General features: G+C 44.7%; 2 protein-coding genes across 10 annotated transcripts in view; one reads left to right on the top strand and one right to left on the bottom strand.

Moving 5' to 3' along the window:
* Nucleotides 1-23,103, top strand: part of RFTN1 (raftlin, lipid raft linker 1) — a 202,591-nt gene that overhangs the window by 153,702 nt on the left and 25,786 nt on the right. For all 9 annotated transcript variants that reach the window (XM_017955924.3, XM_017955925.3, XM_017955926.3 and 6 more), the window contains exon 7: nt 7,060-7,175. In XM_017955924.3, coding sequence (XP_017811413.3) covers nt 7,060-7,175 — 116 coding nt within the window. The remainder of the gene's footprint in view (nt 1-7,059; nt 7,176-23,103) is intronic.
* Nucleotides 11,252-23,103, bottom strand: part of OXNAD1 (oxidoreductase NAD binding domain containing 1) — a 91,703-nt gene continuing 79,851 nt past the window's right edge. Inside the window, exon 11 of the transcript XR_004182297.1 lies at nt 11,252-19,072. The gene's annotated coding sequence lies outside the window, so the exon portion shown is untranslated. The remainder of the gene's footprint in view (nt 19,073-23,103) is intronic.

Genomic DNA, 23,103 nt, shown 5'->3' with positions numbered 1-23,103 from the left:
GCCTAGTGGTTACAGGCAGGGCTTCTACTTCAAAGAAGCCACTTAATAATGTAGGGGCTAAATTGCACATATGCCATTAAATGCATTTTCTCATGTGTCCATAAGACACTTTTAAAAAACTTTTATTGCAGTTTAGCACACACGTAAAAAATTGTACAGATCATAGGATATAGCTCAGTGGCTTTTCACACGGTGAACACATCCATGTCACCAGCACATAGATCAAGAAATAGAACAGATCAAGCCCCTAGAAGCCCCTGCATGTCCCGCACTGTTTCTATCCCACCGGGGTAAGCACAGTCCCTACTTGAAACACTATTGATGAGTTTTGAACTGTACACAAACTTTATACACTTGTCGTTGTGGAATTCGTCCACATTTTTACATGTAATTGCAGACCATTTTCTCTCATTGCTGTGTGCTATTCCATTGTGTCAGATACACAGCTATATATATAACTTAGCCATTTACAAGCATATTTTTATTCTTTTTTTTTTTTTTTTTTTTTGCCCCATATAGGACAGCATGGCATCTGTACAGATGTAGCCCCAAACAGAAGCCCTAAGCCCATCTCATTGTGCCCTGACTGAAATCTCATCCTAACCACCAAAGCAGAGAGAGTATGGTGCAGTGGTCAGAAAACACCAGCTCTGCAAGGGTAGAAACCTAGCCTGTTTAGCACCTACCCCCAGCTCCTCAAACAGGGTCTGCCTCATCATAGTAGTAGCTCAGTAAATGTCTATTGTTGAAAACGGGTAGGTTTTAGGATCAAACAAATCACATTTCAGATCTGGTTTGACCCTTGTATTCCATATGAACATGGACTAATCATTTAACTCAGTTGTCTACCCACTAAAAGGGAATGACATCTCTTACAGAATTTTGGGGAGGATTCAATGAAAAGCCTTGAGTGCACCTGGCAAAGTGCCTCCCATCCAGCTAACACTGAATCAGAATGTTTCTTCCCTATCTGGTCAGTTAAATGGTGCTACAACTTGCAAGCTAACCCTTTTCTAGCTGAAGAGGAGTAATATCTTTTCTAGATTATTCAGTGCCTCAAATTGACAATGTAGAAAGGCAGGCAGACCCAGAGCAGCAGGGAGTGTTCAAGAAGCAAGAGAAGGCAGCAGCCTTGCTCATTCTTTGGTTAATAGAGCAACTTAGCTGCAGGGTGATTGGGAAGCAACATGGCACTGTTACCTGGGATTGGTTGAGCAGTGATTACATTTGCCATGGGATCACATGTCATATGACTGCATGTGCAATTGTGCTTATGCAGTTGGCCAGTGCCAATCCTGGAATCAAGGTGGTGCCAAGAGCACTGCAGCCTCTGATCGAGAGAAGGCGCCCTCAGAGAGCCAAGAGCATCTGTTATGCCAGCTACTCCAGGGTAGACAATCTAGTCTAGTCTAGCTTGTTTAAAGGAGAATAGTAACACTTTGTTTTTAACCCTGCAAAAATAGACCAAATGCACTGACGGCTTGTCATGGCATGCACATTCAGGCTAGACTTTGGCAAAGCATAGCACCCTAGGGCTGAGCCTGAAGGTTAGCTTGATAGACAGAGTCTTAATGTCTCAGAGGCTGCAGAAGAGTGGTTGCCTCATAGAATTTACCTCTTTTCCCACATCCTTCTTGTAAGTCATAAGCTTGGAATATTAAGGTGGCCTTTTACCAAAAGACCAGCATCAAATATTTATACAGTACGAGGGCAGATAGCTTTTTGTGCACAGTAGGGAAGCATCTTCGCTTTAATAAAAAATGCAGTGATAATGGAATGTTTTCCATAGATGGAGGGCAGTTTAACTTTTTTACGTTGGAGCCTTCACTCTAAGATAGACCTATTTATACCCAACTCAGTGCACATTATAGTGAGGCTGAGCCATGAAGGTAATGAGGAGACAAGGAGTGGACAAGGCCGTCAAAACAAGAGACTCTTTAAAAGCCCAGCTGTCTGCTCTCTGTGGTTCATTGACTTTTTTGCTGTTACAGATAACCAGATTTTGACAGCCATTCTGAACTTCAGCTTCATGGTTAAGTAGGTGAATCAGTGCTCTGGATTCAGAATACTGGAGGATTAGGCTAAGGTGGGGAGACTGGGAAGCAGGCAGTGGATGAGTGTGTTCTGGGTGGATCTGGGTGTGTTCCTCCTTCATGCCCCCAAGCTAGCTGTAGCTTTCCCTGCTGACTACACAGCCCCGTTCCCAGGCCTGACTCAGGAGGAAGGAGAGGAAGCCCAGCAGGGGATGGAGAAAAAGTCTGGATGGGCTGAGTGTCCCCTTCCCTCATCTGGACCTCAGCTCTGCCATGCTCGCCATGGGCAGGCTAAACACCACCAGATAATTTATGTTGAATTAGGCACTTAAATACTTAAAGCACATGGCAGGCACTTTTAAAGGGCTTGGAGGTTTTCCATTGAGAAGATCTGTAGGTAGATGCTTTGGAAATTTGATATAACATATTTTTGTAGAAGTCTTGAGGAAATGTGTGCTGTGTTGATACAATCCTGATGGAATCATTGTCTTCTGGTCTCAAGCATGCCCAGGTCAGGATTTAGGAGGGCTTTACTCGAAGGGGTCTCTCAGGACTCCTGGAGTGTTACCCAGAACTTAAAAAGTGAGCTGGACTATGGTCCATACTCACCTTGGACCCCAAAATACCTGTGACATGATTTAGCTGTACAGCAGCTGTTTTTCCCTGATCACCTATGAAACATGTCTCTTAGGAGGCCATGGAATAAGCACACAGGAGAAACTTTTCAGCAAAGCAGATGAGAGAAGCAAGCTTAGCACCTGCCAAGGCGTTTGATAACAGACTCTCAGGATAGGAAACAAGAAGCTGGAGCGTGTTATTGGTTTACCCATAGGGCTCTTACTTGAAATGGAGAATTACCTTATGTTGGGATAATATCAGGATAAGGCTGCTGTGCTCTTTACCCTTACAGCCATGGTTTTGTTGAACCGGTTAGGCCTCCCTATTATCTGGAATAAGGACCCACGCTAAGCAAAGTACTGTGGTCTTGTTTTTAGGTCTAGGTTGGGCATTGTGTCAGTCAGCTATTGCTCCAATAATGCTGTGTAACAAACCACTTCAGAACTCATTGGCTTACAATGGTAACAATTTACTCTGGCAGATTTTGGGGTTGGCTGGAGTAGCTCTGTTGAGGCAGACCTGGTCTCAGCTGGGCTCCATTGGGGCAGCTCTGCTCCATTTGTCCTTCATCTCCCTAGAACCAACTGGCTAGCTGGGGCATGCCCTCTCAACGTAATGGCAAAGACACAAGAGGCCAAGCTCAACCACACATGTACTTTTTATGCCTCTGCTTGCATTACACCTGCTAATATCCCATTGGCCAAGCAAGTCAGATGAACAGAGCCCTAAGTGGCTGGCCTCCCCACCAGTCAATTTAGTCTTAACCACCTTCTCTCCTGATTCTGCTGCTCACCTGGTCCTTGACTGTCCTTCATTTACTCTGCATGTCAGGCTGGCTGTCCCTTCCTCCTGGAACTCTCAAACCCTGCAGATCCATATTCCTTGCTTGCTTAGTTCACTTGAAGTGGGGAGCCCTACCCTGATGCCTCTTTCAAAAATAGCCACCACCACTGTGTCCACTTTCACTCTCCCCTTGGCCCACTTGGTATTTTTCTAGGATTTGTCACCTCTGACATGGTGTTATTGTCTTCCTCCTCCACTGCAAGGTAAGCTTCATGGAGGCAGGGACTTTGTCTTGCTGCTCGTGAGATCTCTAGTGACTACAGGACTACTTGGCACATAATAGATTCCCAGTAGGTGTCATAATGAATGGCTGGAAGGTTATTCAGGGTAAACTTGAACTCCAGTAACATGTCACTCACCCTTCTGAGGCCCTATCTTCCATTTTTAGACTCCTCTAAGGAAAGTTTTTCTATTTAGATCATACTAATATCATCTCCCCATAGTTTTAAAAAACTCTTTGATTCTAGTTATGCCCTCAAGAGCCTTGTAGAGAGAAAAAGGACATTCTCTGTCATCTGTGTTGTCCATTTACTTGTGTTACACCCGATTTAACTTGTTAATAACCTCACAGAAAAGGAAGGACATAAAAGAAAACTCAAATTGTATGTAATTCCACCACCTATAACTGCTGCTAGCATTTTGTGTATTTCCTTAAAGTTTGTCTAAACCGTTTTAACATAAAAATCCATATTGAGCTCATGTGGCAGTTTTATATCCTAGTTTTTCTCCATAATATTGTATCTAGAGCATTTTTCTGAATCATTGAATTCCCATGATATTTTTAGGGACAGCCTAGTGTTATACAGAAATCCCCAAATTTAACTATTTTTCTATGGTTAAATCTTTGGATTATTGAATATTTAGATTAAGTTTTTAAGTAATTTTATAAGTAATGCTTATAGATGGATATTTGATGGTGTTGGAGGTTATTACCTCACAATAGACAAGAAGGGTAAGCTTTCTGGGTGAAAGAGGATGCACTTTTTGTGGCAAGATCCTGCAAATTTGTTAAATTGCTTTCTAGAAAGACTGTACAGTTAAAATTCCCTTAAGCACTATAAACTTTCCCATATCACCACACCTTTACCAGCAGTGAGAATTTTCTTTTCAAAATTTGTCACCTTGCTAAATAAAAAAGAAGTTGAGGCCTGGAGCAGTGGCTTATGCCTGTAATCCCAGCACTTTGGGAGACCAAGGATCACTGGAGTCCAGCAGTCCGAGACCAGCCTGAGAAATGTAGTGAGACCCCATCTCTACAAATAATAAAAACAGCTAGGGGTGGTGGCATGTGCCTGTGGTCCCAGCTACTGGGGAGGCTGTGGTGGGAGGATCACTTGAGCCCAGGAGGTTGAGGCTGCAGTGAGCCATGATTGTGCCATGGCACTCCAGTCTAAGAGACAGAGTGAGACCCCATCTGAAACAAACAAACAAAAAAGAGATTGCAATTGTCTTTCAATGTTTACTGGCCATGGAAAGAGAGAGAGAATTAATTAATTGCTAGTTTATGTCCTTTGTCTCTAATGGTGTTTTAGTATTTTTAACTATCTGTAAAAGCTTTTTACATATAAAAATATTGAGCTTAGCCTTTATTTTTGTTATTGTTGTTGCAAATAATTTTCTCATGTTGATGACCTTTTGTTTATGGGGTCTGTTGGGAGCCAAAGCTAAATATTGTTATATATTCACATCTGTCAGTCTTTTTCTTTGTGAATCTAGAAAATACTGGGAGTTCCAGGAACTCCAGTGTGATTCAGGGGACTTTCTGAATTTGTCTCCCTTCCTTCCCGTGGAGGAAAAAAAAAAAAAAAAAAAAAAAAAAAAAAAAAGTCACATTATTATGGATTTGTCTTATTAAAAATTGTCCTTTTAAAAGAGCATATCATTGAAATGTGCTTTGTATGTGCATTTGTTTACTAGGACTGTCATAAAAAAAAATACCACACACCGGGTGGCTTAAACAACAGACACTTATTTTCTCTCAGTTCTGGAGGCTAGAAGTCCATGGTCAAGGTTCCAGCAACTTCAGTTTCTGGCTAGGGCTCTCTTCCTGGCTTGCAGACAGCCACCTTCCTGCTGGGTCCTCACGTGGCTTTTCCTCTTTACACGTGCCAGGTGAGGGAGAGAGAGGGCTCTGGTTTCTCTTCCTCTTCTAATAAGGACACCAGTCCTGTTATAAGGCCCCATCCCACCCTAGTTAAAGGAGGACTAGGACCTCATTTAACCTTAATTACCTTCCTAAAGGCTCTGTCTCCAAATATAGTCACATTGCGGGTTAGGGCTTCAACATACGAATTTTGGGAGGACACAATTCAGTCCATAATATTATGATTGAGCAGTGTTTATAGCATCAAATCTGGGAACCAAGAGAGATTGTCTGTCCATAATCCCACAGATGAGAGACCCAGCCCTTGAAAGAGTCACATCACCTTTCAGGATACAGCCCAGCCCCAAACCACTTGCTTCTAAGTCAGTCTTCTTTCCGCAAATCCCTTATCAAAATGGGCCTAGGACATTTACAAGCCATGTACCAAACAAAGGGGTAAAAGGTGCTTCCCTTAGTGTATTCTGTAGGGGCAAGGACTCTGTTCTGTATTTTTTTTTTTTTTTTTTTTTTTGGAGACAAGAGTCTCACTCTGTCTTCCAGGCTGAAGTACAGTGGTGCTATCTCGGCTCACTGCAACCTCTTCCTTCCAAGTAGCTGAGATTACAGGTGCACCCTGCCACGCCCAGCTAATTTTTTGTATTTTAGTAGAGATAGGGTTTCACTGTGTTGCCCAGGCTGGTCTCAAACTCCTGAGGTCAGGGAATCTGCCTGCCTTGGCCCCCCAAAGTGCTGGGATTACAGGCGTGAGCCACTGTGCCCAGCCTGTTCTATATTTCTTTTTACCCTCGTTGCCTAAGATAGTTTTTGATCATGCTATACATTTCACATATACTTGTCGAATTGTACAGAGTTCAGAACCTGGTACATTGACTACAGCAGTGCCCAGGGAAACATTTCCAGTGGTAAATTATTTGGGAAAATTCCCTCTCCCCCACATTTCACCTCTTGACAAGAGCTGCCTAAAATGCTGTCTGGACAGCAGCCCACATCATGTGAACTTCCAAGAATCAACACATCTAGAATGCATCTGACAAGCTCAGATCTGGTGTGTTATATCTCTTCCCTTTAAAAAAAAAAAAACCCTCACCTAAATATAGTTTGCTTCTAAAAACTGTCTCGAAATGATTGTGTTTTACCCTGGATAAGTTCTCCCCAGTGCATCCTGACGCTGGAGCATGAAAAGGAAGGTAAACGCGTGAAATCAAATGGTGATTGCTAACAATGAAATTTGGGCTCATAAATCAAGGATATTATTCAAAACTGTGAGGTAAATTAGCCTCATTCATTCTGATAGGGCTAGATAGACTCTATGGCTGTATGTGCCTTCTTTAATTAACATGCTGAAAAGATGTTCTGATTGGGATTATTAATGAATGCAGTGGAAATGTTTGCTGCTTAGAAGACTTCTGCCACAGACGGTTTACAAACCACCCCCCACCCCGCCTTTTTCTTTTTCCACAGATTCCTTACATGGCTTAACAGATGGAGTATTCATCTTTGAAGCTGTTTCCACAGAAGATAGCAAAACCATACAGGGCTATGATGCGATTGTGGTTGAACAATGGACAGTCCTGGAAGTAAGTGTGGGGTTGGCAGCCCTGCTTCTTTTGTTTAGACAGCAATTGTTTTATCCGCCTGCTCCATCTGACCGTGGGGCTGTTGCTCAGCTGTGGCTTTCTTCTGAGAGGGAGCTGACCTGGTAGGTCCTAGAAGGACCCCCTTAGTCCTTTCATTCCCCTCTTTTCCCACCTCCAGGTAGGGGTGGGCCCCGCTCTTCCCTTTCTGCAGGAAAAGCACATTGCGTGTGCCTGGCCATTTGGTGGAAGGAGACTTGTCTTTCATTAATTTGCATATAACTGACAACTCTAAGTGATATAAATGAGGCCACATAGTTTGTGGCCTCCGTAATAATCAGAGCAGCATCGTTGTCAGAGCCAGACCTTGTGGCTCCCTCTGCCAGCTATCCTTAGAGTTATGCACATAAGCTCACTTAATCTTCACAATAAGCCTTTTAAGTAAATACTGTTATTGCCCCTGTTATATAGATGAGGAAACTGAGGCACAGAGAGGTTAGGTCCCTGGTCCAAGATTACACATTAAATACTGAAGAATGTATTTGAGAAATGTTGACTCATGAGGCCACCAGACTGCTGTGGGCAGGGGAATTCCTCAAACCATGTTCTGCTGGGACTTTGGAGGAGCGAATTTACTCCTAAGATTCACTAGTGTGTACCTGAAGAGCATTTCTGTAACTATGGAAGCGTGACTTTTTAGCACACTCTCTTGCATACACAGCATCTGGGATATAAAGGGGGAAGCTATTTGGACATAGAGAGCTGAATTCTTGGTTTTTTTGTTTGTTTTTTTGTTTTTTTGTTTTTGAGATAGCTTCTTGCTCTGTCGCTCAGGCTGGAGTGCAGTGGCACGATCTTGGCTCACTGTAACCTCCGCCTCCTGGGTTCAAGCGATTCTCCTGCCTCAGCCTCCAGAGTAGCTGGGACTACAGGCACCCGCCACCACGCCCAGCTAATTTTTGTATTTTTAGTAAAGATAGGGTCTCACCATGTTGGCCAAGCTGGTCTCAAACTCTTGACCTCAAGTGATCTGCCTGCCTTGGCCTTTAGAAGTGCTGGGATTACACCGTGAGCCACCGTGCCCAGCCATGGGCATAGAGAACTGATTTCTGAACACCATGGAAGAACACAGGATTGGCATTGCTGGGAGAGCCTCTGCCAAACAGGGCTCTCCAGGCCGAGGGAAGACAGGGGTGGATATAACTCTCTGTGAGGAGTGTGGGGCGCTGAGACCCACTAGACAGCCAGTGCTTGCCACACCCTTGTGCCTGCCAGAACTGCAGGCTCGAGGCAGTCCCTTGCCTGGTTATTGAAGTGGAGATGGGATGGGGCATGAGTTGGATGTCTTCTGGGACACTATGACTCAGCTTTGAAGCTGCAGCAGTTCCCAGCATGCGTGAAGTGAGGAGCAAGGCTGTTGGGGGGCATGCCTGCGTCTGAACAGGGATGAGAAATAACTGCTTGCAAGTGTGATAGTAATGGAGTACCTAAAGGAACTAGAGTCATCAGAAGCAGGAGTTGGAAAGTCACAGCATCCGGGGCTGGTTAGCGAAGGGGCCAGAAGTCCTGAGGGAAGTAAGGAACCAGGTGACGACCTGGTGTGAGATCAGCTCCACCAGTCACTCCTGTGTAACCCTGGGGCCCATGGTCTCTCCAGGGTCCATGCTCCTAACTAGAAATGGGATGCAGAGGAAGTAAGGCTCAGTCCAAGATGCCAAGCGAGTGTGGGCAGGTCCTGTCACCTCTCAGGACCCTGTCCTTCCTCAACTGTAGCTGGGCAGGTCACATGGCCCATCACGTGTGGTGGAGTGAAGGCTCCAGGTGGTGGTGAAATATGAAATGCCAAGAGTTGAGGATCTGAAGGACTGAGCAGCCGGCATTCAGTTTGCTCTGTAACATTTGGCTGTTAACAGTAGCGATGCATGGCTGCACCCAAAACATGTGCCTGAGCCGAGTGATTGGCAGACCATGGGGATGTGTGTAAAATTCCTGCTGTCTGTATATTAAAATGGCTGTTAAGGGAGGGCTCTGTGGTTCCTCAAAAAAAGATGACTTGATGGCAGTGATCCAAAATCATCTATAAAATGGTTCTTAAAAATTAGTGTGACTGCAGGACCAGTAGCATCAGCATCATATGGGAAGTTGTTAGAAATGCAGATTCTTGAGCCCCACTCCAGATCTGCTGAACCCTCTGGGGGTGGGGCCTGGCAGTCTGCATTTTAGCGAGCCCTGCAGGAGATTCTGAGGCTCACTCCATTTGAAGAACCAGGGTGGGTACAGATGCCACTCCCATGTTGGAACTGTACCCCACAAGGTGATGGATTTGAAAGGGGGGGACCCTGGAAGTGATAAGGCTGGGAAGGCTCCGCCCTCATGGATGGGATGAATGCCCTTAGAAGAGAGGCTGCAGACCACTGCCTCCCCTTTTGGCCTTCCACCTTTGATCATGCAAGGACACCTACAGGGCACTATCTGTGAGGAATGGGCCTTTGCCAGACATTGAACCCGCTGGTCAGTGTCAAGATGCCTGATCTTGGACTGCCAGCCTCCAGAAATGTGAGAAACAAGTTTCTGTTGTTTATAAATTACCCAGCCTGTGGTATATTGTCATAGGAGTAGGAATGGACTGAGACAGAAATTGGTACCAAGAAGTGGGGCTGTTGCTACAACAAATACTTGAAAGTGTAGAAATGACTTTGGAACTGGGTAATGGGTAGATGCTAGAAGAGTTTGGACATGCAGGCTAGAAAGAGCCTAGATTGCTGTGAATGGAGTGTTAGGGTGACTCTGTTGAGGGCTCAGAAGAAGAGGAGAGCTGTAGAGAGGGCCTCAGACTTCTCAGAAATTATCTAAGTGTCATGATCAGAATGTTGGTAGAAATATGGACAGTAAAGGCCATTCTGATGAGGTCTTAGATGGAAATGAGGAACAAGGTATTGGAAACTGGAGGAAAGGCCATCCTTGTTATAAAGTGGCGAGGAACTTGGCTAAATTGTGTTCGTGTCCTAGCGCTTTGTGGAAGGCAGAACCAATGAGGGATGGACTAGGATATTTGGTGGAAGAAATCTCTAAGCAAAATATTCAGGGTGCAGTGTAGCTGTTCTTGGCTGCTGATAGTAAAATGCAGGAAGAGAGAAACAAACTGAAAATGGAGTTTGTAATCAGAAGGGAAGCAGAACTTAAAGATTTGGGAAATTCTCAGCCTGGCTTTGTTGTCAAAAATGAAAAAGTGTATTCAGAAGAGAAAACCAAGGTTGGCCAAGCTACTGTTTGATAGGGAGATTGGTGCTGGTGGAAAGATGCCATATGCTATTCACCAAGACAATGAAAGAAAGACCTGAAGGCATTTCTGAGATCATCAAGGCTGCTGCTCCCATCAGAGGCCTGGAATGCCAACGCCTGGGGGACAGAACTGTGTCAAAGGAGGTGACTTGGGCATCCTCAGTATCTTCAGGCTCACTGCCCAGTGCTGTCTCAAGTTTCTGCTCCACGTGGTCAGGCTAACACAACCTCTGAAATTGACATCTCCTGAAAGCAGATAGAGGAGAGATCTTGTGGGAAGACTGTACTCCTTGGTTTATGGGTTTCTCTTCCTCTTTGCAGCTGGTGGAAACAAGCTTCAGGAGTCAGCTCTGAGGTCACCTCCTGCAGGGTGAAAGAGCACTCCTCTGCGCTCTCATAACTCTCTGGGCATGGCTCTATCACAGCTCCTGTTGTACTCTATCAGTGTTATTTATTTGTCCACTTTCCTCCCTCCCCTGTGAGTTTCTTGATCTGGGAATATTTATCTTTGTTCTCCAAGGCACTCCAGTAAATGCTTGCTGATTGGGTTGAAGGCTTTTTGGTTCAGCCCAAGGTAGACTAGTGTTTCTCAAAATTGAGCTCATATCAGAATCACCTGGAGAGCTTTTAAAAACACAGCTATCCAGGCTCTACCCCTACTTCCTATTCAATGGGTGTCTTAGTCTGCTTGGGCTGCGTAACAAAATACCAGACTAGACAGATTAAACAACAGAAATTTCTTTCCTCTCAGTTCTGGAGGCTGAAAAGTCCAAGATCAAGGTTCTGTTGGGGTTTGGTTTCTGGTGAGGGCTCTCTTCCTGGCTTGTAGATGGCTGGCTTCTCACTGTATCCTCACATGGCTTTGCCTCTGAGCATGCACAGGTGGGAGGGGGCCACTCTGGTGTCTCTTCTTATAAGGACACTAATTCTGTTGGATCAGGGCCCCATACTTATGACTTCATTTAACCTTAATTACTTCTGTAGAGGCCCCATCTCCAAACACAGCCAAACTAGGGTTTGAAGCCTCAACATACACACTGTGGGAGGATATAAAATATTTAGTCTATAACGGTGGCTCTGAGATGGGGCCCAAGAATTTGCATTTTCTAAGACATTTTCAGATGAGCTGATGCTGCTGGTGTGGGAACCCTACCTTGAGAATCCCTGTCTTAGGGGAACTAAGTATAGACAGCTCTGTAACCAGCACAGCCCAGCAATGTCCAGTCCAGGACAGGTTCACCCACAGCTCAGCTCTTTGAAGAGGCTCCATTAGACCCTGACTTGGGCCTGCAGACAGCCCCTCTCCTGCCTGCCCCTCTCTAAGGCTGAGGGTATTTTTCAAACTCTCATGTCTTCTACCCTCTACCAATTACTTCTTTTCCCCACCCTTTTGGCCTCTAGGAAATATTTTTCCTTTTTAAGGCCTCAGCAGGTCCCTTTTGGCTTCTGGTTAACTGCTTTTCTGGTAACCACAGTCTTCCCAGGCAGGCCTATAATCTCTAGGGCTCTGACCACAAAATGTCCCTGACCAGTTCTTTCTCATGTCTCACAGTGGGGCCTGGCCTGTGCCTTTCCTGCTTCGTTACTCCTCCTGTGCTGATTCCTCAGCTCTGCGTAGATGTGCTATTCCGATTCCACCTTGTCTCGCTGGCTTCCCTCTCTCTTCACGCGCATGTACACATGCACACACGCACACGCACACACGAAAATGTAGTGTGCGGACGGTGCAACATATTGGCAAGAGAGCAGCGATTCCAGAGTCTGGCCTGAGTGTGCATCCTGCCTCTCTGATTCCCAGCTGAGTGATGGACTATGTGAAAAGCAAACCACCCCTGCTTTGTTTTTTCTATTTTCAGTTGTATAAATGGGGATACTGGTGACGACCTCTCAAAGTTGATGAGAATTAAAAGAGAAAACATATTAAAAAGTTGTGAATGTAGAACGTGGCACATAGTAAGCCCTCACGACATACTGCTTTCTCGGTCCGTCACCTGGTATCATCATGAGACAGATCCTTCCCCCATTGCCTTTGTGGTATGCTAAAAGCACAGAGGCGGTTGGGCTAGGGTACCCTGTAGAGTCAAATGCAAATAATTGCATTTTGCTCAGTTGGAAACCTACAGCCTAAAATTAAAGGCAGTTGTAAGATAAATGTCTATCCATAGGGCATTGATAACAGGTATTTTGTTGACTTTCTTTGAGTTTACAGTCTAGTGTGTGAGCAGAAAGGGTAATTCTTGGAAAGGAAAGGAAAAAACTACATAAGATGAATAGGTAAAGAGCAAGATACAGACACAGAGACCCTCTTCTTCCCTCTGAATCTGTGTATCTTTGAGCCTGACAGCCCATCAGAGCTTATAGACACCACCAGGTGCTACCTGAGCATAGAGCCTTTTCCATGTTTATCCCTCTCCCTGGAATATGTTCTAGAACATCAGTGCTTATCGTGAAATTTGGTGCCAGAATGGAACATAAGACAGTAGAAAAAGCACTTATAGCTGATGCAACTGGTATGGTGGCGGGTGGGTTAATTGAAAAAGTCCAAGAGACCCAAAGAAAATCAGATTCCTATCTTACCCATTTTGTTTGAATGTAAAGTATGTAAACACATGTCCATTTGCCAGTCTTTTTGAGTTGAGTGTCTGCTGAAGTAGAGTTCTGCCTCATCTTTCTCATATAAACCACACCCAAAGTGTGCTAACTACAATGTCCAGTATCAGTTTCTTTAAAGTATCAATGGAATCTGACTGCAGAATCCTTCTATGTTTTCATGATTTCTTTCTAGTCTTTCTAGTCCCCTCGCCCAACACACATCTAATTCAGCCACAGTTGTTACTTTTTAGTGATTGTTCTTGGTTGAGTCTCTTTAAGGAATTCAACTTAGTTTTTTGAGAAACAACTTGTTTTTGCACTTATAGTTTATATGCTTTTAAATCATTTAAGACATGTAATTAGGATAATGGGTCTAACTTATATAAACACATACAGCTTACCCCTGACATGCTCAGTTGGTGAGGTCAGAAGGGCATGAGCATCCTAGAAAGCAGCTGCTGCCTGTGAGGACTTGACTTCTCTCAGGGTGGACTGGACTTCCGCGAGTACAGCTGCGGGGAGAATGGCTTAGGGCGTCATTACAGCCTCTACAACCCCACAGACTTTGTCATGAGGCTCTGGAGTCAGCTCTTCTCCACTCTCTGCCTGTGTATTTAATCTTTTGTTAACTCCCATTTTATCTCATACTATTCGCTTCTGCCCATTTCCCCAGCCTGTCAAGACATTTCTGATCATGGTTATATCATCCTTCATTCTGGGGATCTTCCAGCCTTGGCTTCCCTGAAGGCTTCATATGTATGGTGGCTCCTGGCTGGTCTCAATGGCAAACAGATTGGATCAAGGACACAGTCCTTGGCACGCTATAAGAATCTCTCCACCAGTGCCTGACACTAACCCAAACCATTCTGCAGTAGATTCAGGTGGCCCTGTTGTTCCACCTTCCATTCCTCTCTTGTATTTACATGAAAGGCTTGATGAGATGCTTTTCTGTAAGTAAAACCTACTCTGGCCTGTAACCCTGTCTCATAATCCTGTGTAACAACACCTTAGGTCTCACTTGTTCTTCATGAAGTTCTGCAGGTTTCTGGGGCTCCAGCTTTTGTTTTCAAAGGCTCCCAACCATCTCTTTAAGAATCCACTCTAGGATTTGCCAGGGAGTAACATCAATTTCCATGGTTTCTAGAATTCACAAGGGAGCCAATATTTGTTCTTTTTAAACCATCTGGTTTTTTTCTTTTATTGCCACAGTTTCTCCAAGATAATTATTTTGGTTCTGAGATCATAGTCTTTAGTGCCAAAGACAGCAGTTCTCTGCCTTTTTCCTGTGATAGGGATGATTTTCCTGCAAATAATCACTCCCATGAAAGGCCCAGGAATCAACACCCAAACCCCTCCCAGGCTGCATCTCCATCCTTTCCCACCGCAAAGCGAATCATAGCACAGGTGAGTGCTATGGAGGTCAGAATAGCCTCAGCTCTATTTTAGCAGCTCTTTCAGTACTTGGACTTTTATCAAATTCTTGTGTGCCACTCACCTTGACAGTTACACACCTGTTTACAGAATAGTATGTATGGATGACTGCCTTCTCCTTAAAAAAAAAAAGTGATTCATCTCAGCTTGAGCTCATTTAAAATTTTCAAGTTTGCTTCAGAGGGCAAACTGCTAACATCTGCTAACAATTTGAAATGCCCACTCCCATCCATGACTCAGCAGTTTCATACTTCACGTCCATCTCTTCTAAAGAAACAAATGCATGTGTTCACAAGAAGGCACAGACAAGGCTATTATCTCAGCATTATTTGTAATATCAAAAAAGGTAACAATATTCATGTCCATCAGTAGGGGAATGGTTAAACAAAAGATAATATATTCTTATTATAGATTAGGTCATTCTGTATAAGCTGACATGGAAGGAATTGCAGGAAATGTTAAACAAGAAAACTAAGTTGCAGAATTATCCTGTGATGGTTAATTTTATGTCAACTTTGCTGGGCTATGGTACTCAGTTACTTGATCAAACACCAATCTAGATGTTGCTATAAAAGTATTTTGAGATGTGATTACCATTCGACTCAGTAGAAGAGTAAAGCACATTACCCTTCATAATGTGAGTGGACCTCATCCAATCAGCTGAAGGCCGGAAGAAAAAAGATTGAGATCCCAGAAGGAATTCAGCCTCCAGACTGAAAACTGCAACATGGACTACTACTGGAATTTCCAGCCTGCTGGGCTACCCTGCAGACTTTGGATTTTACATCCTCCACACTCACGTAAGCCAGTTCCTCAAAATGAGTCTTTCTAGATACAAGATAGCCTACTGATTCTCTTTCTCAGGAGAATCCTGATGAACACAGATATAAATGCTGTGATGCCATTAATGGGGAGAAAACTTCACAGGGTCTCTTAGACTTTAGCCATATTTGTCTCCTTGTAGAAAAGAAAGTAAAATAGGAGTTGAATAATCCCATTTTTATTGTCTTGAACATACTCTTCTTGTGCAACTTCTTGCTTTCAGCATGACTTTAAATGGCGTGTGTGTATACGTGTGCACACACGCACATATGTAATTCGCATATCTCATCTCATTCTAGGCTGAGGTGCATGTGTGTATACCTCACACCACCTGCACACCTCAGCTCATTCCAGGCACAACATTCCTCTTTTGGGGTTGTCTCATTTTTGACACCATCCCTGGAGGCTCAGGTACCCCCTTCTGTCCTTGTAAATTCACACTCATCCATCTCCACAGCCACAGTGGTTTTCCTTAGTTGCCTCCAACTTTTATTTTAGGGTGACATGTCCACCTGGAGCCAGCGGGCCTCTGAGCATTTCTTGCCATGGGGCCATATCACACTTTCCCCTGAGCCTCTGAAATTCTTTCTTCTTGTCTCTGGAGAGGGCCTCTAGTACTCTTCTGCTATTAGGAACTTCACAGAGAAAAGCTTAGTTTGTACAGTTTGTGTTGCCCAGGTAAGTCATTTCCCTTCCCATAACGATGGGGAAGAGATTACATTTAGAAATAGTGACCCCAAAAGGTCATGATCTGATTATTGAGTCCTGACTTCTGATCTGAAGCTTTGACCCTGTCCTCGGATACTGGAGCCTGGGATGGCTGTCTGTCCCTCTTTTATCTCTTTTAGCCATTATTTTCCCTCTGCCTCCTCCTTGGCAGCAGCCACTTGCTTGGGCGTTCTGAAATGTATGTGGATTGTGGCAGTGGCAGGACACAGAGATGATGGGCTATTGGACCAAAACCAGCCCTCCTGCTCCCCCATGGGGCAGATGGGCTAGACTAATCCATGAAAGAGTACATACGAATGAAAACCACTGGAGATGGTGGAGATTAGAGGTTCCATAACAGAACTCTCCGGGAACTGGGAAACTCCATAGGCTCAAAGAGAATGACTGCTTTTTGATGCCCAGGAACAAGGATGCAAAGGGGCGTTTGCTGACGCCCCACACATCAAGGAACCTCGGGAAGAAGAGCCTACAAAGGAAGTGGGAAGGCATTCAAGGCTAATTGTGCCCTGCTGACCAGAAGTGCCCTGGGAGAGAGCAGAGACTGAGCAAGGCCTCCTGGACACAGTGGGCTGCAGCTGGGTATTGGCAGTCAAGTCAGGACTTGAATGGGCTAAGGGATTGAGTGTGGGGGCTTCCTGCTGTGGGAAGTGACAGGAGCAGAGGCCAGCTGGAAGAGAAGGCACATCTATTAATTTTTTTTATGATTAGAACACATAATGGATAATGTGGGTGAGCTCCCAGATGCCTTCAATAATGGATAATGTGGGTGATCTCCTAGATGCCTCTGATAATGGATAATGTTGGTGATCTACACGCCTCAGCTCCCTTTTTACCGTGCTTTCACCTCAAGCAGGCAGCACTTGTGCCTCTTAGCAGAGCCCTGCCCCTGAGCTCCAGGAGCCCGCCCTGCTTTAAGCAACAAGAGCCACAAGTGCCCCTGAGGCGGTCCTCGTCAATGACAGAGGAGTGTGGGTGTACGAAAGCTCTGCTCCCTGGCCTCAGATGGGGACAACTCTGAGCATAACTCACCCCTCAGAGCTCCCCACAGGATCAGACTAAGCCACTGGTCACGGGATGTCCTTAAAACTGCGTCCTTCCTGGGCTGCTGCTACTGTGTTGTCCGACTTCCCCCACTCCCTCACTGGCAGCACATCCTTAATAAGTTACTTGCACATGAATACTTGTCTTAGCGTCTGCTTCTAGGGAACCTGGCCTAAGAGCATGTGTAAAAAAAATTCCATTCAGGAATATTACATTGCAAATTGAGATAAAAGTTACTGGAGGTTTTATAATAATTTTAAACAAAATGCTGACAGTGCAAATGTGTATATAGTAAAGACTGAATCCTCCTCTCTCCTCTGACCCTCACTTCCCTAGTTCCCCTTTCACAGAGAAAGCTCCTTCCAGAGAGGAGGTGGTATACACACAGAGGTGGGTGTGCACGCAGAGCTGGGTGTGCATCTGTATAACAGAGAGGCAGAGGGAGATTTTATACACATAGAGGTGAAGGCAGAGTAAAGAGTTGAAAATGCTTTGAAGATTGGAGTAATGAGGCCACAAGACAAGGAATGCCAGCAGCCACTAGCGCCGGAAAAAAACGAGCGGATTCTCCCCCTGGCCTCCAAAAGGAGCAGGGGCCTGTTATAACCTTGATTTTTGACCCAGTGATCCTGATTTTGAACTTCTGACTTCCAGAACTGTGAGAAATTTCTATTGTTGTAATCCATCAATTTTGTAGTCATTTATTATAGCCACCCTAGGAAATGGATATAACATGCATGGACGTCTCTCCAGGGTCACCCTGTAGGGAGTCCTTGACAGTATGTTTGCATGTGAAGAGTCTGGGGAAGACTTTGTGGTTCAGGCAAGGGCCTGGACTTCTTGCAATGGGTTGAAAGGAGCCATAGTGGGATTTTCATCAGAGAGCTGTACATTGGGACAACTGGCCCTGGAGAAAGGGCCAGAAAGGGGGATAGAGCAACAGAAGCCCAGGGAAATAGAATAAGGGTGGTGGTCGTGGGTATCAGTTGGGTTGCTTTCCACTGTTCATAGCAGGAAATCCGACTAAAAGTGGCTTAAGCCGTAGGGGTGTTCATCTCATCTCACTGAGCAGGAAGTCTAGAGCAAGATGGGGAGGTTGCAGAGTCAGCTTTTTCAGTGGCTTACAGATGCCACCAGGGACCCAGGTGCTGCCATCTTTCTGTACTCATCCTCAGCCTGTCTGCGGGCCTCTCCTCATGATCCTCACAAGGTGACTGTGGCATTCTAGGTGTCTCATGCAAATGTGATGACAATGGTGAAGAACAGGAGCAGTTTTTTCCTGCCACATGTCCCTTTTTATTAGCAAGTAAAACCTTTCCCAGAAACCCCCAACAGATTTCCTCAGGTCTCATTGGCCAGGGTTGAGTCACAGACCCATGCCACTTGTCAAGAGTCATGGTTGTCCAGGCCTGGGGGGTGTCAGTGAGGAAGGCGGCCTGAGCCATCGAGGGGCTGTTGGCTTTGGCAGCCAACAGAATGTGCCACTGAGGGGGACTAGCAAGGCAGGATGCTCCTAGAGGTATTTTCAAGACTGGACTTGTTGACGGTCTGGATAATGAGATGACAAACGGAAGTGTTTGACCTTTAATCTTTATCTGCACTTTTTTCTTCCATTAACTCAATTGTCCTATTTTCTCAGACATCCATATTTCACTTCATATACAACATTTAGTGATACAAGTAAGATATACCTTTTTAAAAATTTATCCAACAAATAAATATTGAGTTCCTACTGTGTGTCAGCCACTGTGACAGCATGATGAATGGATGAAATTCAGGCAGGCAGGATTGATTCCATTTAGTCAAGGGAAGGAGTGTAGTCATTAAAAATGAATGCCCACCCCCTGGCCTTTCCACATTCATCAATAATTCCTCTTCATTGTCAAGCTTCCTGAGGGGTGCTGGAAGACCTTAAATCACAGAAACCTTTTAAATCTGACGAGGGGAGAGGCAAGTATGCCATTCTGGTGAAGATCATGGGGCAAAGTGAATTTCGATTCTTGCTGCAGAGGAAGAAAGGATGAAACAAATGATCACATTTTCAAAATCCTGTGACAAATGCGGTTTAAAATATTCAAAGTACGCCACAGAACGACAAGAGATAAGTGTATTAGGGTTCTCCAGTAAAAAAAAGAACCAGTAGGAGATTATGCACACACACACAAAGACACAAAGAGATTTATTATAAGGTTTTGGCTCATGTGATTATGGAGACTGAGGAGTCCCACAGTCTGCTGTCTGCAAGCTGGAGACGGAGGAAAGCCAGTGGTATAGTTCAGAGGCCTGAGAGCTGGCAGCTGATGGTGCGGATTCCAGTCCAGGTCCCAAGCCCTGAGAACCAGGAGCAACAAGGGCAGAAGATGGACATTCCTGTTCAAGCAGTCAGGCAGTGTTAATTCAGCCTTCCTCCACCCTTTTGTTCTGTTCAGGTCCTCAATGACTGGATGATGTTCACCCACATTGGGGAGGGCCATCTGGTCTACTCAGTTGGCCCATTCAAATGCTAATCTTTTCCAGAAACACCCTCACAACATGCCCAGAAATAATGTTTATGCATCCTGTGGCAAGTTAAGGGCTCAATGTGATAACAAGGGCTATATCTTTAGGTTTTCCCAATGTGTTTGAGATAAAAGGGTTGGAGATAATTCTATCAGAGCTTTAAACACACACACACACACACACACACACACACACACACACACACACGCCCTACTTATTATCTTACAGTTTCTGGGCCAGAAATCCAGGTGGGCTGAACTGGGTCCTCTGCTGCTTAGGGTCTCAAAAGGCTGAAATTGGATGTCAGTAGAGCTGTGTTCCTTATTAGAGGCTTTGGTGGGGAAGAATCCACTTCCAAGTTCATTTAGGTTGTTGGCCTTGTGGTTGCAGGTCTGAGGTCCTTGTTTTCTTGCAGCAGTTATCCAGGAGCTGCTCTTTGCTCCTAGGGGCTGCCCCCATTTCTTATGCTTTCCATGTGGCCCCCTAAAAGAGCTTTTCAGATGCATGAGAGCCACAGATGAAGAGAGGGCAAATGGTTCTCCAGAGACAACTGAAGTATATTAAATCAGTGAGCATAAAAGGTTGGAGGGTGTTCTTGTAGTTATGTGTTCACTCATCACCACTCCTTGAAATATGTTCTCTGAAATTTGCCTGGCCAAGGCTTTTAATACAGCTAAATAAAAAGGAAGGGCCTATGGGTGGTGTATAACTGGTTGAGAAGCCATACTTGGCAACGATGTGCTTTCATTGGGAGGAGGTCTTTCTTCATGGGCTTTCTGATGCCATCCTGTGCCTTGTCCTGTTTCACATCTTTTTCAGGGGCTTGTGTAGGGATCTAGAAGGTGGTGGACCTGAAGAGACCTGATTCTGGGAGGCCACAGAATATCTTGGGTGGCCCTCGGGATCTAAAGAACATGGATGCTCTTGGGCTCCACAAAAGCATTCTAGCTGGGCAAAGGGGAAGAAAGCCAGGTCATGTCTGAGAGTGGGGAAGACTCTGGAGCACCCACCCATGCCAGTGTCAACCAGAGCTGCTTGTTCTGAATGTATCTGTTTTTACATGTTGTTTCTAAATCAGATTATAGTTGATGCTTAAAGGAAGCATCCTATTAATAAAAAAAAGAAACAAAACAACCTTGAAAATTACTGATCTAATCCATTTCCTTTTTTGAGTAGGTTTTCCAGACTTCTTAAACCCCTCCAATCTCTTACCTCTTAGTATATGAATATTGGACTAAAAACCAGTCCAATAAATGTAATAGGAATACATTTAAGTATCAACAAATTGCATTTAAGCTCAAAAAAGTCAATAATATAGAATGGCGAATACCTGATTTGACAATAATTCCAAAGAAAAAGAGTTAATACAGGCCAAGGATGTCTCTACTGCTTCCCTCCCAGTGCTCTGGGCTGTGACCCAGTGAACATTTCCAGATCACAGCCCATGTTTCTTTGGGCTCCCTCTCTGCTGAGACCCTGCTCCACCTCCGATCTTCACTTTTGAGGCAGTTGCTTGCCCTTTCCAGCCCAACCGTGATGCCACCAGCTTTGTGGGGCCATCCATAAGACTATCAGCTGGCTTTGCTCTCCCTTCCTTTTTAAACAACCACATTTCACCTTACCTAGGAATTACTGAAGTTACCAAATTGCTATGCAAAGTCCTTGAGTCAGGGACCAGCCATTCCTTATATTCATGGTTTCTGGATCCAAATTAGTTCCTTTTGTGTTGCGGTTTTTTTTTTTTTTTTTTAACAAACATTGATTGAATAAATAATTGGATGAGGTTAGCACTGCTTGGAAAAGAGATCTTTGACCAAATTTATGAAAACACATGCATGAAGGACTTCTCCCTTTTTTCTTCAGTCTACTGCTGGCTGACTTGGAGTCTTAGGTTCCACCATGACCACCATACTTGATGAGAAACATAGACTCTAGGGTACAGGTGAGAGTGACAGCGACGGGGGAGACACCTGGAAATGGTGGGAAACAACTGGACATGTTTATCTTGGAGGAGGAAAAAACAAGGGCAGTCAGGTAGCTGGCTTCCTCATATCTTTGAAGGGCTGACTTACGAGAAAGGAAGTAGACTGTTTTTGTTGGTTGTAAGGGAAAAACTAGGTCTAATTGGAGAGTGTATGTGGAACGCTTCAGCAGAGGAAGTGGCTGGGGCCTAGGACTGTCAACTCCCAGATGCTGGTGTGACGCGGATGTTCCATCACCACTAATTAGGAGTGATGTTTTAGGCAGGAAGGACTAGCGCGGTGGTTCCCAAACCTTGGTAGTCCTCAGAATCACCTGAGGACTTATTAAAAATTCACATTCTGGCTGGCTAGCTAATGCCTGTAATCCCAGCTCTTTGGGAGGCTGAAGTGGGAGGATTGTTTAAGCCCAGGAGTTCAAGACCAGCCTGGGCAACATAGTGAGGCCTTGTGTCTCTACATTAAAAAAAAAAATTAGCTGGGCATGGTGGTGTGTGCCTGTATTCCCAGCTACTCAGAGGGGCTGTAGTGGGAGGCTCACTTGAGCCTGGGAGGTTGAGGCTGCAGTGAGCTAAGATCATGCCATTACACTCCAGCCTGGGTGACAGAGCGAGATTCTGTCTCAAAAAAATAACAAAAAACACTTTGGGAGGCCGAGGCAGGCGGATCACGAGGTCAGGAGATCGAGACCATCCTGGCTAACATGGTGAAACCCCGTCTCTACTAAAAATACAAAAAATTGGCCCACCGTGGTGGCGGGCGCTTGTAGTCCCAGCTACTCGGGAGGCCGAGGCAGGAGAATGGTGTGAACCTGGGAGGCGGAGCTTGCAGTGAGCCGAGATTGCGCCACTGCATTCCAGCCTGGGCGACAGAGCGCGACTCCATCTCCAAAAATAAATAAATAAATAAATATGCATTCCCAAGTGACTCTGCCTCCCTGGAGACTCAAAGTCAGAAGGTCTGGTGGGTGGGATTAGGGATCCACATGTAAAAAAATTCAGCCAGGCCCAGCAGCCACTGGACTAGAGGTCCATCCTGACCCCTTCCAGCTTGAATAAGCTGGGCATGCATGTTGACACGCTGCTTTTAAATCAGTGGCCTCTTTAAACATCCTTTTGGGGTGAAGTGGCAAATTGGGCTTGGCAAATTAGACTGAAGGACTGAGAACTAGTCTAGTGAGGGCAAGAGGCCTCTGCTTTCATTCTTATAACTTTTTTTCTTTTTATAAAAGTGATCCATGGACACTTTCTCAAAATGTTAAACATAGTTAACATATGACCCAGCAATTCCACCCCTATATTTAAGAGAAGTGAAAACATATGTCCATATAAAGACCTATGTACATTAATGTTGATGGCAGCTTTATTTGTAATGTCCAAAAAAGTAGAAACAATTTAAATGTTCATCAAATGATGGATAAACTATGGTATATCTGTATAATGGAATATTATTTGGCAATAAAAAGGAGTAAAGATATATGCTACACGTATGAACCTTGAACATATGCTAAAGTGAAAGACGCCAGTTGCAAAAGACCACATATTATATGAATCTAT

The sequence above is a fragment of the Papio anubis genome, chromosome 2, assembly GCF_008728515.1.
Source record: "Papio anubis isolate 15944 chromosome 2, Panubis1.0, whole genome shotgun sequence".
In the NCBI taxonomy this organism is placed as follows: domain Eukaryota; kingdom Metazoa; phylum Chordata; class Mammalia; order Primates; family Cercopithecidae; genus Papio; species Papio anubis.
This window is presented reverse-complemented; position numbering and strand designations above follow the sequence as displayed.